The sequence below is a fragment of the Tinamus guttatus genome, unplaced genomic scaffold (genome assembly GCF_059628265.1).
Source record: "Tinamus guttatus ecotype Peru unplaced genomic scaffold, ASM5962826v1 Tinamus_guttatus_pri_ptg000591l, whole genome shotgun sequence".
Taxonomy (NCBI): Eukaryota; Metazoa; Chordata; class Aves; order Tinamiformes; family Tinamidae; genus Tinamus; species Tinamus guttatus.
In genome coordinates this window covers 473,053-491,956 of record NW_028289125.1, presented here as the reverse complement: position 1 = coordinate 491,956, position 18,904 = coordinate 473,053, and the positions used below count along the sequence as shown (strand labels likewise).

General features: G+C 39.8%; 1 protein-coding gene across 1 annotated transcript; it reads left to right on the top strand.

Moving 5' to 3' along the window:
• The first annotated feature begins 8,185 nt into the window (after positions 1–8,185).
• Positions 8,186–15,769, top strand: LOX (lysyl oxidase). Its single transcript, XM_088534699.1, has 6 exons — positions 8,186–8,914; positions 9,094–9,202; positions 10,482–10,619; positions 12,833–12,989; positions 15,408–15,503; positions 15,650–15,769. Exons 1-6 carry the CDS (start codon positions 8,215–8,217, stop codon positions 15,767–15,769), a joined length of 1,320 nt encoding a protein of 439 aa, XP_088390825.1. The 5' UTR covers positions 8,186–8,214.
• The last annotated feature ends 3,135 nt before the right edge of the window (positions 15,770–18,904 follow it).

Here is an 18,904-nt window from a genome sequence, read left to right as displayed (position 1 = left end):
AATGCTTTATTTCCAATAATTTATTGAATTATCTGAGCAATGAGAAGAGTTAAAATGAAATTTTACAAATACCTGTAGATGAAAACAGTCATTCGGCTAGAAATACATTTCAAATAGATCTGTTATAGAGCTACAAGAGGAACAGTTAAAAAAAAAAAGGTTCATAATATCGGTATGCAAGACAAAATATTATGATGAAAATTAGACCAAAGGAAAAACTGCTGTGGGTGTTTTATTTGAGTCAGAATTGCTGAGTGTCAACTTTGTTCAATAATACACACAGCTGCGTGAGGCTTTCACATGTTCTGAACGTTGCATGCTCAAGACAACAGCCTGTATTCAGTGCTATTCACATTGTAGTAGTGGCCAAAAGTAACAGGCAGACTCACTGCCCTACTGTGAGTATCACTGAACCTGTACCTAGGGAGTTGCGGTCCCTGGAGAGCTTGCAATCTGGCCTGAGAAATATACAACTGGGAAAACTAGGAGAGGAGCAAGGAAGAATGATAATGGTACCAAGATCATAGAATCACATAACAATTATGGTTAAAAAAGACCTTTAAGATCACTGAGTCCAACTGTGCATCATCACCCTGCCTATGAAACCACGTCTGTAAGTGCCTCATCTACATGGTTATTGAACACTGCCAGGGATGCTGTCTCCACCACTTCCCTGGGCAGTATGTTCCAAGGCTTCACAACTCGTCCCGTGTAGAAATTCTTCCTAAACTGAACCTCCTCTGGTGCAGCTTGAGGCCATTTCCTCTTGTCCTGACGGTCGTTATTCTGGAGAAGAAACGGATGCCCCACCTCATAACAACCTCCTTTCAGGTAATTGCAGAGAGCAATAAGGTCTCCCCTGATCCTCCTCCTCTCCAGACTAAGCAACTCCAGCTCCCTCAGCCGCTCCTCGTAAGGTCTCTGCTCCAGCCCCTTCCTCAGCTTTGTTGCCCTTCTTCGGACACACTCCAGCACCTCCATGTCCTTCTTGTAGTGAGGGCCCCAAACCTGAACACAGTGTTTGAAGTGCGGCCTCATGCAGCTGGATTGGGTAGAAACAAGAACAACAAACAACCTCTCAATAGATTTAGTACTCTCCTTGCCTCAGAAGGAAGGTAAATAAATAAAGTCAGCTTTTCCCAAGACTCTTTCAATTAGATATTACTTTTTTTCAAACTTCCCAGAATAGTAACACTTGTCTTCAGAAAGACAGGCTCAGCAACCAAGAAATGCTTACCAGTCTACTTAATGCTTACCTAAACTATGAGTTTAGGCAAACTGACATTATCTCCCACTGTTGTACATATTTTGATTTGTTCCAGGAGTGGAAAAGTATATGTTTTGCAACTCATCTATTTACTTAATCTCCACAGAAACTTCACTTTTCCAGGATGTATAGATGGAACCTCCTACACGTAATTCTGTCTGATAAGCAAAATAGAGCTAACATGTCTCTTGAGAATAACAAACATATGCTTGTTAATGTCAAGTTATGAACCCAGCCTGAATTGAAAATGTGAGGCTATATACATCTTGTTCTCTGAAAAGAACACATTTACACTGTGACAAAATTAGATACACCAATAAATCTACGACATCTAGAAGATATTAATAGCAGGAAGAGGCCTAAATCACATTTCTTTTTCTATAAGACTTGGCTTCTTTTTAAGTAGGAACCTGAATCTCACTCTTCCTGAAAAAGACACTTTTTCAGGTAGGTTTCTGTGTCCTGCCAAAGTAGATTTCACTGTGGAGACATTGTACCCTCTTTTCATTTCTTTTTGAGTGCAAATTGCAAACTGTATTTCTAATGTCCTGGACATTTAGCTAGAAAAACATTCTCCTTAATGCAAAGAAGATGTACTTTTGTTGTGTGTGTGCTAATTAGTCTTCAATGAAAAATGAAGTAGTGACAATTCAAATCCTACCTATAAGGATTCTGTAATTATTCTGTCAGTTGTTTATTTTCTCCACCATCATCTCACCATCTGTGCATTTGATACACACTCACACTTTACTGATGGCATGACTGGCGGCTGTTTTTATTGTAGCTTTGTATGCACTTCATCAGCATAAAATAAAGTTCTTTTCCCATATCAATTCTACAAATTCAGCTTGGAATTTGAAAGCAGGTTCTGCTAATTTGCTATAGAAGATCTGAGATTCCACAGAGAAAACTACCTATCTTTATGATAAACATGCAAATTCAGGAATTATTATGAAGATGCTATATACAAGATTGAAAAGAATGAATAGGACCCCCCCGTACACAAGACAGTTAGAGATTCTTATTTGTAACCTAAGTAACTTAGATTTGAAAATGAAGGAGAGTATGAATCTAAAACCCCTGTATGCCATTTTTATAAAATTAGTCTCATTTTAGCAATATTGGTGCTGCACAGTCTAAGTATCTTTGAAGAGGTGCACAGTGAAATCATGTTTCAAAATTTCTGCAAATATGTTCTGCTTTTGTAATATGTTGAATAGTGTCCTACCTTGTAAAACGTAATGACCAATTCAACATGGCATCCATTCCTCTCCTTTCATAATTGAAGTTCTTATTCTCAGAGTGAGAGTGCCTCAATACAAAATTAAGTGTTTCCTCACGTTTTCCTCAACTTGGACATACTAGCCATGTTTTTGGGCTTCTGTATGAAATGTCCATATGCAGAAGAGAAGACTCACTTCTGGAGCCCTACCATGGAAACATGTGTGCATAAAACAGTTCAAACAAGCAATTTTTTTTTGAATTTCCTTAGGTATATCTGGTTTATCAAGACATCCACCTTTCAATACTCAAAAGTCTCAGTGAAATTAGGTAGGCGTGTTTGATATGGTGGGTAGTGCCAGAGAGTTCGTGCTCTGCTTGTAAAGACAACTGAAGAGCAAGATTCCTAAAATCAAAAAAGCACCATTGTACCAGTCTAATTTCATTAACTTCCCTAGATGAAACTCACCACCACCCACCAGGGGCGTCAATGTATAGACAGCGGGCTCTTAGCTCTGAGTACCTTGCACTTCTATTCTTCGTGTTATCAGATAATTCATTGAATTCAAACTAAACATAATAATCACTGATGGTAAGTTTTGCATATTACAATGAATACTTCAAGGACAAAAGTTAGGAAAGCTTCCATTACAGGTGCTGGCATATAGGAAAAGAAGGAATGTCAGTGGATTTTCAAATCTCTATTTGAAACTGCAGTAGCTGACTTACTATTTACTGCACTTTTAAAGAAACGCCACGTGTTACACGAACCTTTGAGAGATCAACATGGTGATAAAAAACTCTATTTGAAAATGAAGCACACCAGAAAGTCAGAAGGAAGTTTTTTCATTTGTACTGTGATCTTTGTATGTCTAGGTTCAAGTAAAAAACCATGCAATAACATGCAGTGAAACCATCCTTATTCAGCTTTACTAACACACTAACACTCTTAACTTTTAAAATTCTGCTATTAAAGCCCCAGTGCAAAACCCTGGCTTAACAGAAACTCTACAAGTTTCAAAAGGCTTTTATCCTCAGGCCTTGCACAACACAAGAACACTTATCTCAGCTTCTATAGCTATTTTCCTTGACTATGCTCTGAGAGCATTGCAGAAATGTACAGAATCAGACAGACCAGTTGACATTGGAAATGACCTTTAGAGATCATCTAGTTCAAGTCTGCTGCTCAAGCAAGGCCACGTACAGCAGGTTGTCTAGGACCTTGTGCATGTCCTGTATATATTTGCTTAACTTTATTCATTGGAGATAGACACTTGCAAACATTGCAGGTCTACTCACTAGGTACAAAACAAAATACTGCAGAATAATTTTGCAATGTACATAGATAAACCAAAAATATTATACAGAGGCCAAGGATATGACATTTTGACTGATGATCTTGATGTGGGGAGGTAACTCCCTGACTTAAAATTTTAATCATTTTCACTGTTTGATGACAAGTCCATTACAGGAATAAAAATCTTTTCATTTCCTTATTAGTTTAGAGAAGAAAAGTAGTAGTTTGAAACTTTGCTTCTGATCTGTATTTATGATCACAGGAGGTCGCCAGATTAGATATTTTAAATCAAACCTAAAAATTGTAACTAAATTTAGCTAGAAGATTAACTTTTGTAAAAGTAATTTATTACAGAGTCTGCTTCAAAGCCTACTGATGTCAGAAAAAGTTATTGACTTTGGTCTGCAATTAGGTTGGTTTGTTAAAAAAGAAAATTTCATTACAGACTTATGCCCGCAAATACTCGGAATCTTTTATTTGCAGTGAAGTTCACATCCTGGAATGACTATCTTAACATCTTAAGTCAAATTATTAAGGGGAATTCATTACAATTATGATCCTTTTTATGCAATGTATTTATAAGTGAGAATTTAAACAAGGACATCTGGACCTGCTGTTCAATATACTTCAGAAAAAATAGGCAGTATTGCAGTACATGACAAAAGTATTTGCTTTGAATATTTCAATGTAAAAAGGACAAGTACAAAAATGAAAAACAGTAACATCTACAAAACAAGAGAAAATTGAATAATCTAACTGCAAGCAGAAACATCAGAGGACATACTTTGCCTACTCATGCATAACTAATGGATGAGTAAACTAATTTTTTTGCAAATACAGAAAGTCCTCAAAACTATTCAAGCTAAAACTACAACAAATGAAGACTTTTCTCTAAGCAACCAACAGAATGGCTCTACTTTCATCCCAAACACATAAATAATGATCCCAAAGAACTACACAGTATAAAATTTGTCCAGTGTCATGTAAAGATTTTATTAAGTTATTTATATTTCTCATTTCATGTATTTGTGTCTGGCTAAGCAACTCAGTTTAAGCAAGAACACAAATTTGCCCTCCTTACACAATTAAATTTTATCAAAAATGCATCTATAACAATAAAGCTGATGATTTTAAGAATAATAAAATTAAGCCTAACACCTGATATGATTGATATAAACCCTATTTACATTTAAAATAAATTTCCCTAGTTTAGACTATCAGAGTTTTTCATCAACAAACTAAAGAGTCATAACCTTGAAGGACCTTAAAATGCCCTTCTTAAAACATGCATTTTAAGACATAACAAATTCAAATGTTTATGGCTCTGTTTTTTTATTGGTGTTTTTTTTAAATTCAAATTAATCTTTTTCCATTTTGAGATTCATAACCGCTATTTGATAGTAGTATGCCCATAAGGAAAACACTGCGTGCTACATATGCCACTTAAGACATTTTTCCATTTCTTACTTTTGGGTGAGTCTGCAACAATTTACCCATGATGCCTAATAAAAAATATCTTATAATGCCAGGTTTTTGGAAATTACTGGCTATACTTATAAAGTATTGGTATCTGCTTATCTTGGGACCACAGCCAGTAATGGGCTTTCAAATGGTCTAAACAGATCAACTCATAAAAGATGGGCATGATTAGGAGCCTTTCAGGAGAGAACAGTACTTTACTGGACACAGGCATCTAACAACAAATAAAGTGTTTGACTCTCCAGGGATGCTGCTAGCACTTTCTATGATTTATGAAGTCTAAATTAATTAAAAAAAAAAAGTTATGCCATGGAAAAACTGGCTGATAAATGCACGGGGCTACCTCTAACTATAGCTTCTCCAGTTTTATGAAAAAACAGTTGCTTAATCACACAAAGCATACAGAATCATGGCTAGAATCCCAGTGTGTGGAAACATTTTCTAATATCACATATTGGGAAACAACCTGCTGTTTGTAACACTCGTAAGATTTACAGGAAGATTAGAAAGACAGAAACCTCATTTCTTCAGCGTTGTATTTTCCTTATTTTTCAAGCTTTCCATTTTTCTCGGTGTTAGTCACTGATTGTTCCAGGCAAAACCTAAAATGGAGAACAACATTTGTAAAGCCACTGAAAAATACCTGAGAGAATGAACAGTCTGCAGATATGATGAATAAGAAAACCCAAACCCCGAAACCTCAGCAGTGGGCTACCCAGCAGAGTGCCAAATGTAACGTCTGGCTCCTGCATGTCAGAAGAGACCGGTTACTCATTCCCTTTAAAGGCCCACTCCAGCAGATGCTCCCTACCAGCCCAGTGCTCACCAGCAACGATAACCAATGCCCATTTAGCCAACTGGATTATTCCAAGAAGGAAACGTATGCTTTCCTGGATGCATAACCTCCCCATGCTTCTCGGAGTGTTCTCCAGCTGGGCAATGTTCAGGGAAGCCAGTGCTTTCCCTGTGATTTTAACCCTTAGATCATCTGGATGACTACAGGGCTGTGGGCAGTGCTCAAAAGTCCACTAGGGCTGCACAGCTCTCTGCAATGCAGCTCTCCTGAGGTGAACCACGGAGTGAGCAGAGCAGGGCTCGGGGAGCAGCCGATGCCGTCACCAGCCTCACCTTCCAACCCACCTGTTCATGCAGTAATTTCGACACTCCACACTGCACCACTGATTTCAGAGGCTATAAAGAGCAACTTTAAAATGCAGCACTACTACTACTACTAACATCACTACTACTACTACCCCTATTATGACTGCTGCTGTTGCTAATTGGATAGCAGCTTAAGTCAGCATTCACAATCCTTTGCCGCAGGTTTGTGTTTTGCAGGATTTTTATTATTAAGTGTAACCTTTTCAAGCAATATATAATTAAATTACACCTTCTTTTTTCTCAAGATCACTAGAATACAATTACAAGTGCCACTCAGCCTGACCTGTCAATTTGACCTGTCAAGCCTGCCCACATGAGAAGGGTACTGTGAATTCACTAAGCAGGATGAAAACTTCCAACCTATAAACTGCAAGGTTTCATGAGTATGAAAAATCCTCACCTCCATCAAACTTGTGGTGAAGGAGTACTTTTGTATTCTCCTCCATTCCTTTGTAAGGATTCATAAGCAAACAGCCTTTGGAAAAATACACCCAAAAGGATTTCTGGCTGAAATCCACGGATCATAATTTGTCCGCCTCGCTGGGTGACCAGACTTATCAAAACAGAGCATTTATGAGTTCTTGTAATAGCAGGAAGGAAGGGAGCCACATTTCAGAACACAACCTGATGCTTTTCTCCAAGCATAGTTTTGGGGAGACGCTCCTGGAGACACGTTTATTTGTTCTAGTGAGGGCTAAGTCGCTCCCATGCGAAATTTCATTTTTCAATGAAAACCTACTCTGGGAGGAGCACTGCTGGTGCACTTCTCGTGTGACTCATGCACAGAAAACCAAAAGTCAATAGTCAAGAGTTTATTTGATGAAGGTTTTCTCCTAATTAAAAGGTCATTAAGGGAAACGGACGGTTACTCAACGCCGAGTGAAGGTCCCCGGCGGGGCGCTCCAGTCTGTGCAACGCGCGGGCCAGCGCATTTTTCCAGAAACATGTTTCCTCTCTTACTAACAGTCCCCCCTCCCCCCCGCCCCACCGCCCTCTTTCTAGTCTCTCCAGCGCTGATGAGCTAATAGCATTTTTCCTTTGCATACTTTGGCCTTGCCCCACGGCATACTTTGGCGCTGCCCCGCGGCCTGGCAGCGCTCGGCGCCTCTCAGCGCGCCCAACGGCCTGAAACGCGCGCGCGCCGCGGAGGGGGCGCGGAGGCCGCCCAACGGTCGCCGGCGGCCGTTGCTGCCCCGTTGCCCGCCCGGCCCCCCGCCCGCTCCGGCCGCCCCCGCGCGGGCCGGGCCGGAGCCGGGGCCGGGGTGGGGGGCGGCGGCGGGGGGAACTCGCCGATCGCGCACGTTTGCAGCCGCACTACGTGAAGGAAGAGCGGGGAGGGGGGAGCAGCCGGCCCGCCAGCCAGCCAGCCAGCGGCGCTTGTGTAACTTTGCACATGTGCCAGAAAGTTTAAAGTGCCTCGTCTCTCCTCCTCCTCCTTCCCTCAGTGCAGACACCAGCGCGGGCCGGAGGAAGATGAGAGGCTGATTGTTTCGCTCCGGCTCCTACTCGCATCCCCCGCGCCTATAAATAGCGGGCAGAGGGAAAGGCGGCCGCGCCGCCCGGCCCCTGGCCGCCTCTCCTCCTCCAGCCGCTGAGCCCCCATGGCATCGCCCAGCGCCAGCGCAGCCTGAGCCCGCGCTTCCCGCCCTCTCCTCCAGGCGCGGCCGGGACCCCCCTACCCCCGGCCCGGGCAGGAAGACACCCCCCGCCCCATTCTCTCTCCCCTCCCTCCCTTTTATTTTTTTTGCCCCCCCACTTTCCCCGGCGAATACCAAGCAAGGAGGTGAAGATGCATCTGGCGCCGCCGGCGCTGCTGCTCGTGCAGCTCCACGCGTGCATCTACTGGAGCCGCCTGGCGCCCGCCGCCTGCCAGCAGCCGCCGCCGCCGCCCGCCGCCTGGAGGCAGCGGATCCAGTGGGAGAACAACGGGCAGGTGTACAGCCTGCTCAGCCTCGGCTCGCAGTACCAGCCGCCGCGCCGCCGGCAGGCGGCCGAGCCCGCCGCCAGCCCCATCCTGCTGCTGCGGAACAACGGCTCCCTGCCGCGGCGCGCGCCCGCCGCCGAGCCCCGCGCCGAGCCCCGCGCCGCCGCCAGCAGCAGCGGCGCCCGCGGCTCCGGCGCTCGCCACTGGTTCCAGGCGGGCTACCAGACGCCTGCCGCGGGCCGCGGCGCCGCCGCCTCGGGGGCCAGGGGTCATGGGGCCGCCACGGTGGCGGCCAGGAGCTCTTCCTCCTCCTCGTCCGGGGCGTCGCGGCCCGGCGCTCCCACCAGCGGCCCCGGCCGCAGCAGCGCCGGCGGCGGCGGCGCCAGCCCGCCCCCGCTCAGCAACTTCAGGCCTGGGCGGGAGGATGTCATGGTAGGAGACGATCCCTACAACCCCTACAAGTACACGGACGACAACCCCTACTACAACTACTACGACACCTACGAGCGGCCGCGCCAGGGCAGCAGGTACCGACCCGGCTACGGCACCGGCTACTTCCAGTACGGTAAGAGCCCCCATGCCCCCCTCCTTGCCGCCACACGGACCGGCCGGCTCGCCACCTCGGCCGTTGATCCCGGCCCCGGCCGGAGCCGGGCGGCTCCTAATGGATCGGAGTGAAGGCGAGTGCTGTGGTCCTGTCCCGGGTTGATCTTGCTGTTTTGTGGTTGGTTTGATGAACTGCAGGTCTCCCCGACTTAGTTCCGGATCCCTATTACATCCAGGCGTCCACGTACGTCCAGAGGATGTCTATGTATAACTTGAGGTGTGCGGCTGAGGAGAACTGTCTGGCAAGGTAGGCAGCGCCCGACTTCCTCGCTTTGCTTCACGGGCCCATGTGTCTGCACATCTCCGACCTGCCTGGGGAGAGGGAGAAAAGTAAACCTGGAGGGCCTAACACACACCCCAGTTTGTAACCCCTTCCTGCATCTTTGCCTTTGTGCAGAGCTGGCCCTCTGCTTTGACAAAGTGTGCTCACAAGAAAGGATACAGCCACATGAGTTTGAGGAAAGTGCACATTTTAAGAAAGGATACTGCACATTTCTTTTACCAGGCTCCTTTGAACATATCTGAATTGTGCAAAATGGCAGGCTTCTGAACCCCACTTGAATCTGGTCATTTTCATCTTCCTTCTCTAATTCTAAAAAGTACTTTTTTTTAAAAAAAAAAAAAAAACCTAACCAGCACAACTTACTATTAACTTTTTTTTCTGGACATAACTATTGAGACATAAGAGCATAAAAGACATAAGCATGTCTCTTAAAGACTAAAATCTATCAGAAAAGTATTTTCAAAGCCTTTTAAGAGTTTGAAGTAACAGCTTTGCTATCAAGTTAACTCCTATCCACTTGGCAAGGAAGAATTTTTCCTGTTTAGTTTGGAATGGAATCAGCCGTGGCGGTTTTAACCGATTCTGCTTGTGTGATACCTTATCATGCAAAACAGATTTATTTATTTGCCAGCATCATAAATTGATGTTAGTCTGTTTCCAGGATCATGCTCTTGTTAGTTTGCTCTAGAATGAAAAAGGCATAAGAAAAGGCATTTTTTTTTAAAGTTAGTACAAAGCATACTTGAAAGTTTATAATTGACTGAGACATCAATTGGTTAAAATATTGCAATATTTAAAGGATTGTAGGTCATTGCTACGTAAAATAGGATAAGCATGGGACATTTTAAATTATATATATATATATATATACGTGTATATATATATATATAGTACAACAGACACAAGCTATTTGTGGGTATGAGATCACACAATAAGATATTTTGTTTTATAGCAACTAGAGGAATTGCTTTTCTGGTACCAGAGCAATCTTACAGCCAGGCAGCAGCTCTGCATAAGTGCTACAGCCAAAGAGTCAGTGATCAAACTCCTGTTTACATTATTAGAAGCAGATCTGAATCTTACTCATTTCTTGGTCTGATACCAGGCACTTCTGAACACATCACGTGGAATTCTTCTGTGACTTTTAACACTTGAGATTTAAAGGTCTTATCAGGGTTATGTAAAGGATTAGTTGTTATTATTTTTTTGCATATCCTTATTCTTCTTTTTTGCATTATTATAGTTCAGCATATCGGGCAGATGTTAGAGACTACGATAATCGAGTGCTCCTGAGATTCCCCCAAAGAGTGAAAAATCAAGGCACATCAGATTTCCTACCAAGCAGACCCCGATATTCATGGGAGTGGCACAGCTGTCACCAGTGAGTGAAGGGCTCAGTATGGTACCTTCTAATTATCTCTTTCAATTGTTAATTGAAAGCAAATTGTTATTTATTAAGCAAATTGTTAATTATAAAGCGATATGTTTTAGAACTGTGGTGAAGTGGGGAAGAAATAGGGAGGCCTTAGAATTCTGCTGTCTCACCCATTTTATGGTAATGGTAAATACTCTTTACATTGCTATATGTATCAAATCAGAATGGATGATACAAAGCTTATCTATAAATGTAAAATTTTATATCAATATAAATCTCAAGTTAGTTTTGACTATGAGTCCATTTCCCTTTAATTATATAAATCACTATTTTGTTATAAGTGAAACTAGTAAATAAAAATTGGTGTGTGTTAAAATTACTGTGTAGGCCCCAAAATGTTCATTTACTAGTATGTTCCTATAATATGTCATCTTAAACATGGAACCAGAATTTTAGTCTTAGTTTCATGGTTTAGTTTAGACAAGCAACTTTCTGATCAATATAGGTAACAGAAGGTATTGAGTTGATTGACCTCATTATCGATACATATATGATATTTCCACATAGCAGTATTGGTCTTGAAAGGCAACATTTCTGGAAGCAGGGCGAGACAAACATAGAACATTTGCAATGTGAGCAGGTAGCACTGCAAACTTGTACCACTTACGAAAATTTGTATGTAAGATTTTGCAGGTTTTTTTAGCTACTTCATAGCAGGACCAATTATAAAATGCTTGAAAACTTTCACCCTGGTGATCTTTTGTTATTACTCTCCTGTAGAAATGATTATGTAATGTGATCCATTGATCCAAAGCCTGCTGGAGTCAATCGACTATTTCCCCCTTAAAGCATCAAGGATTTTAAGTTTATAGGGTTGTAATCAAACTCAGATGTGAAATTGCTATCATTCAAACAAATTCTTTCAAAGAAAGGATGGTAATCTTGTAAGGATCAGAGAGCTAAAACCAAATCAAACAAACAAAAAGTCTCTATAAAAGTTTAGTTGACTCTGCCCTGCCACCCTGCAAACACTATCTAGTGCTTAGAAAGGTGATGGCAGATAAAATACAGAGAAATTGAATTTTTCTGTTTGTAGATCAAGCAGTTTATTACTCTGCCAATATAACCCAGCTATAGCTATCCAGATGTAAAGCATCTCTGATGCTAATTCAGCTCTTGGACAGAAAACACATTGCCAACAGCAACAAAAAAAAAAATCTATTTCTCATGCTCATTTTCATGACACCAAAACAAGTCCAGCTGGAAATGAACTGTAACTATCAATTAGTTTGGCCAGCCATCAGATTTCAGTGTTAGTCATCATCTTCTGTAGACCATTCTTGGTGATCTTGTCTTGTAAATTTGTGAGACTTCTATATTTCTCTTCATTTAAAATAATATGATTGAATTCTATTTAATTACATTTTTCTCACATACTGAACACGTGGGTTCATAGCATTCATAACAATAGTCAAATGCTGCACAGACAAGATGCTGAGGTAGTACAGATTTACTTTTCCACGTACTATAAATTAAAATTACAACAACAGGTGTTCAGGTTCACAGTAAGAGCTAGAAACTAATAGAGCTAGAAAAACAGATCTCAGCCCAGGTTGAAGGTAATGAATGGTTTTGAAGTAATGAGACCACATTAAGCACAGATTACAGAGACATCACTGTACAGTGTCCTTTAGTTCTTAGTAGTTAGCAACATGATAAAGAGATCTGTAAGATCAGTGTACAGAGGCTGATTATGTGGAATTTGCTTTCACTAATATTATGCGTTGCATGTATTGAGGGACCATGAAAATGGGAAAAAAAAACAATTGCAAACTTCAATGGAATTCATAGTATGTAAGGTAAGCATTCCAATCAAACTCTGCCCAAAGGCAAAGCTTAAGATACACAATTCAAATACGAATACTTAATGTTATTGTTACTATATAGAGGAGAAAAGGGAAAATTTTGAGGAAAACAAAAAAGTGCTATATTTAAATAGTCTTTTCCTCATTTTTCTTTTTTTTTTGTAGCAAATAGCATTTTTATATGAAAATTAGGATAATGAGAATAAAACAGAACTGAATGGCTTGAAAGAGGAAGATTAGTTCTGCATGAAAAAGTTTAGACAATTCTGTTGGAAAGTCAATCAGATAGTAATGTAACAGAATGATACTGGTAACATCTGATCCATCCTCAACAACATATCTATGGTCTCACAGACATTATCACAGCATGGATGAATTCAGCCACTATGACTTGCTGGATGCAAGCTCACACAGAAAAGTTGCTGAAGGACACAAAGCAAGTTTCTGTCTGGAAGACACATCCTGTGACTATGGCTATTACAGACGATATGCATGTACTGCACATACACAGGTAAGATAAACGAGTTTCTTTTTCCTTTAGAGTTTATCTTCAGGTGTCTTTCTATACCAATTGATGCTAAATCATCTGATGCCCTAAGAGGCTCTGAAATTCTCTGTCAGAATGGCCAGGGTAACAACTTGCAGAGTTATGATCAACCCAGGGACTGCTAAATGTAGGTGTTTAGAGGCTCCCAATCATGGGTCACTAGCAAATGATTTAGACACACCACAAGTTCTTGCTGTTTATAGCTAGAGGACTAGACAAGCAAGCTAAAGGGAGAGATCCAGATAAAGTCAATAAAAAAGTGGTTTTGGTTGTCTTTCCTTCCCAAACTGCTTTGCCATGTCCCAGAGTTCATAGCTAGGCTAGTATTCTCTCCCTCTCAGAAAGTGTAAGTAAAGAATTTCTTTAACACTTAGAGCTACTGAGAGGCAGTCCAGTACAGGAAATCTGCGTGCATGTACAGAAGGCCATTAAAGAGAATAGAGGCTATGTGAACATTGTTATTAGTCACATATAAATGAAGAGCAAGATGTTAAAGCTTAAAGTAATGGATAAAAAATGGAACGTGTCATTATGATTCCATACAAGTTTGAGATAGACTTGCACCCTGAATATTACACACAGTTCTGGTCATATCTCAGAAAGGTTACAGTAACGCTACCCCTTCCCTCTCCTCCCACATACAGCTTCTCCCCATGAGAAGATTAAGTAGGTAGGTAGTATGGCCATCACAATAGGAGATTTCATAGACGATGATAATTTGATTCAGAAAAGCAGAGAAAAATACCAAATCTTGAGTGGTCTTGGATGGCAAAAGCAAAGTGCTGAAAACTTACCTGAAACAGTACAATAATTTAAGACTATCCAAAAAAACCCTGTCACGTAACGGCTTTAAAACAGAGAGGAGAGCTCTTGTCACACACAGGTAAATTGTTAAACTTGACACAGGATGCTGCAGAGACCAAAACCATACACAGGAATTCCAATTTAGAGTAGTAGAAGCCGTTAAACACAATCTGAAGGCATTCTCTGTCTCAAAATCTATTAAATGCCTGATGGAAGATGTTTGCTTGGGTAAAAGACATAGCACATCCCATTTTTTATGTTCTTTTTCCTTAAGTATTTGCTGCTGACTGCTGTTAGGGACATGACGTTGGCTTGATGAAACTGTGGTCTAACTCACTGTGGCCATACTTACACATAAATTTGTATTCATGATTCCACAGTTTTTAATCTAGTAGGTATTTATTTTATCACAGAGAAATGCCAGCTCTGCTCTGTTGGCTGATGTGTCCATACTTGAGTTTTAAATATGAATCATCCACAATGCTTTGAAGAGGTTTTAAAAATATCTTTTCTCCTTGTATAGACTATGACATCTAACTAAACATACACATTTTACAGCTGGAGTATTTGTGTCACTAGAATCATGTCTGTGTCAGCATTTCCACTGGAAGCCCATATTTCAGGGGTTTGTAATAAGACCGTAAAACTTTCCTCCAGCCTCAGACTTGGCACATATAAGCAGGTCTGAGCTGATCACCAGCTGGGTGAGGAGGGAATTCCTGCAGGATTTTGTTCTGTGCACTCTGTATGTTATCAGAACATACTGACTCTGACTAAAGACAGCTATTTTGGATGTGGACCATTTTGAACCATCGTTACATTTGTGTATAGAATTTGTTATAATGTGCTTAACAGCAAAGAAGTTTTCTGAAAGCATATGTCTGGAAGAAAGGCTACAATTTAAATTTTGTCTGATTTTTTTGCGTCCTAAATTTTTCAAAGCCTGCACTTGCTGAAACGGAACCCCACCATACAATGAAGAGCATCTTTTTAACAATGATCCTGACTTTTTAAAATTCGGATAGGTGGAATAGTGTCAAAAATCAATCTTAAAAAAGCAACACAACATGCTCTCATCCTATAACTTAAGTGTCTTTTGCTCTCCTTCCTGCATGGCAGTGCATGGGATGACCTGCCAAATAACCATTCCGGCACTACACTAATCATGCAGCTCGACTGACTGTATGGTCTCCTACTCATCAGAACTCTAGTTTAGTGGAGGGTCAAAAATGCAAACAGGTAAAGAACACTTCTCAAAGTGCTGTAAGATCTTTTTAGAATAAAGTATTTCTAAAATATTTTATTTTTTGGCTAAATAAATAGGAATATCTCTGATATACAGCTAACAGTAGTATGGCTGTTTTTATATAGCAGAAATAAAATGGGGTCTCTAAAACTGCTATGTCAGAATTAAGTATTCCAGTTTAGATATTCAAGTATGATGCTGCAAAAAATCGAAGCATTATTATTTATTCTTAGTGAAAGGCTGTGATGGTTATGTATAATTTTGTCTTTTATTAATTTCTGAAATGTTACTTTCCCTAAAAATTTTGATGCCTATTTAAATTATTTTTTAAGGGACTGAGCCCTGGCTGTTACGACACTTACAATGCTGATATAGATTGCCAGTGGATTGATATTACAGATGTAAAACCTGGAAATTACATTCTGAAGGTAATTCTTTGGGGTCTTTTGAGGAGGAGATGGGTTGTTTTTTGTTTTTTAAGAAGCAAGCATATATGTCTATCCTTTTGAACTGATTTGGTATGTTAACAACTCAAATTTAGAAAATAAACAATACTATGCCTTCTCCCCTCAAGGTCAGTGTAAACCCCAGCTATTTAGTACCTGAGTCTGATTATTCCAACAATATAGTACGCTGTGATATACGCTATACTGGCCACCATGCATATGCCTCTGGCTGTACAATTTCACCGTAAGTACACTCCTTTTCCTTTTTGTTGTTTTATATTCATAATATTAAGATTGATGAACATATTTATAAAGCGTAGAGATTAATTTTATATTGCAAAATAACTTCCACTGTGTGCTCTGATAATATTGGTTAATATTGTTTTCCTATGACTATATCATTTCATGAGTTTCAGAAACTTCTAGTATATTAATTAGAATTAGAGCTGGTATTTCTAACAAAGGTCTGTTTATGGGAACAGGATGGGAACAGTTACTTTCCTCATAACTGCATAGCTTTCAATCCTTAGCCCTGGTACTTAAGCTAATTCTGTAAGTCTAGTACTGAATTTTTGAAAGTATTTGAACTTGAAAAATGATCTTAAGTTTCCAGAATACATTCCTCAGTCAGTGCAGGACTCTGCTCAGAAGTTGTGTGTGGATGCTATAAATTGATATTGAATATCCTCAGACAGCACTAGCAGTTTTGAAAGGGCTATATAATTCTGATAGCAAGATTGCAGGAGTAAAATTCTCCAGTAAAGACTTTTGGTAAGACAGTAACAGAACTCTTAAAACCTTTCATAAGAACACATACACAGATGTTATTTTGCTGCTTCTGCCTCAGCAGCCATCCTTCCTGGAACAGTTCTTCCAGACACACTCCATTTATAGTTTTCCCATTAGTTCTTCAAATGTTTGAACAAGGACACAATTGTGTGTGTCTCTCCTCTATCCCCGCAAGGCAAATTTACATTTAATAAGCGTTCATAATCTAGACCTGCATGCACAGAAGACCAATCAGTAGTTTTTAACAGAGGTAAGCAGTTACTCTGGTACTAACATAGTAACTTACACAAAATACTTATCAAATTGTTTCATCTGAATGGCACAAGTGATACCTTGACACTGTGTACTAATCTACATAAGATTGAGTCGTTAATGAAGGGTAAAATGAATGAATAGTAAAGTCTGCTATAACAGCCTTAAACATGAGAATATTGAAAAATGAGAATATTGCTTACTTAGACTCATTAAAGTGCTCATTCCTCCCTTTGTCAGTGATTCATTGAGGCTAAAGAGAGAAACATTTTTTTCACCCCAGTGTTGAGAGAGGCATTTATAATCACAGTTAGGTCATAAATACAACAAGTTAAGCGGCTTCAGCATAATCCTTTACTTGTTCTCAGCATATGTCCGTTGTCCTTCTAGGAAACAACGAGAGTATTCTGCAGGTCATGAGCAGTCATTCTTGGCAGACCTGTGAGAAAAAGCTTTTAAAGGATTTCTCTTAACAGGACAGGACTGACTTAATTGGTTCCTCCACGAACACCTATTTATTCACATTCAGGTTGAAGGAAACGAGTCATTTAACTTACAGTCTCCCACCTTACCTCTATAAATGTAATCAAATATATTAATGCCAGTGAGAAGACAAAAAAATTCCTGTGAACCTTTGTTAAGCTGCATCTTCAACTGGACAAAGGAATTTTTTATATTGTGTTTACTTTGCTATTTTTATGTCATTTACTGTTTTCTTTTTAAACAGATATTAAGATGGAAGAAAATGGATGAGCATTGCCAAGTGTTTTGAACAGAAGTATCATTATATAAACTTCAATAGAATGTAAACGCTATAGGAGGAAAACTACAGAACATACATGCATACACTCACACACCTTATGTGATGCTGAAGCACTTCAACTGCTTCTCAACAAAATCTGCAACTGGATTTTAAGAATTTGAATTGGCATTCCTTTTTATGCTACTGAAATGTGTGGAAATGGTGATTCATGCACAGATTTTTTTAGATTTTGAAAATCTAACTCATTCATAAAAACATGAATTATTTCTTAACTCTTGAAACTTTGGAGTTCAGGTGATAGATATCAGTCAGAATATTATTAGTGAATGTGTTTAACAATATGTAAAATGCATTAAATGCAATAGAAAGTACAATGCCAGCTATCTCAGAAAATACCAGAATGAAAATTTGAGAGTAATGCTACAATGCCATTATAATAAAACTCACTGGGACACATTGATATAAGAGAAAAATATATTCAGTTTTCAAAGGATATTAAAAATATAGCAAAGAAATATATATCTACTAGTTATACCCCTGTGAGAAAAGTTATGCTTACATTTTGAAAACCTTAGATTTTTTTTTTTTTTGGTTAAATCAAACACAAATAGGTATTTGAAAGAAGCCTTTTTATCTTTGGCAACCAAATTAAAGAACTGACCCACCTCTTTAGGTTGAACAATTTTTTCAAGGTGGGGTTTTAAAAAGATCTCTGCACATGTAATGACAATTAAAATAAATACCCATCAAGAAGAAATGGGGCTCTTAGACACAAACAAGAGTCCCTGATGTAGTCATCTCTGGAAAAGCAACCAACTTGAACAGGTTCACTATTAAAATAATGCAGGCAATTTACTCAGGGGGCACCACAGACAGAAGTAGGTCAGCATCTTTTAACAAGGAATTCATATTGTGAAAAAGCCTACTACCTGCCTCCCCCTTAAGTACTGTACTTGACTTTTAAAACTCATATCTCAGCATTGAAACAATGAAGTGGAAAATACTATATAGAGAGGGAGAAGAAAAGTGAATATATTTAACATATCCTTTCTTAGGCAGTTCAGGAACCAAATACAACATCCTTAAGGGGAAAAAAACCTCAGCCCAAATTACTTACTGGTGCTGGATATACCACCCCACTCATCCCCCCTCCCCAAATTATTTTGCTTTGGCAGTGCACCCTGCTGTAAGCTAAAGTAGCTGTGATTTTATTTTTAAACTGTGAAATTAAATATCACAAGAAGATCTGTTTATATATATATATATAAAAAATGAGATCACAGATCATGTAAAATGAAGGATTTACTTTTGAAACTAAGTGGCATAGGAATGATTGATTTCTTTGGTTATTTTTAACTGGCAGTTCAAAACACCGAATTATGCAACAGAGTTTTTTTTTTTTTTAATATATGTGCTGTTGATTAAAGTTAAAATGAAAGTCTGAGGAATATGGAGAGGTTTTACTATTACTTCTGAGAATACTGGCAATATTGTCTATTTTATGCAGTAGAACTCTACAAATTTCATTTGGAAGTTTAATGAATTACCATACCATCTCTGAAGGATCAGCTTCTTCTTT

Excerpts from the sequence above, each read along its gene's own strand:
- LOX (XM_088534699.1), top strand. The coding sequence starts at position 8,215 with ATGCATCTGGCGCCGCCGGCGCTGCTGCTCGTGCAGCTCCACGCGTGC. Across the intron at positions 8,915-9,093 it reads CACCGGCTACTTCCAGTACG|GTCTCCCCGACTTAGTTCCG; the intron begins GTAAGAGCCCCC and ends GATGAACTGCAG. Across the intron at positions 15,504-15,649 it reads CTGGAAATTACATTCTGAAG|GTCAGTGTAAACCCCAGCTA; the intron begins GTAATTCTTTGG and ends TCTCCCCTCAAG.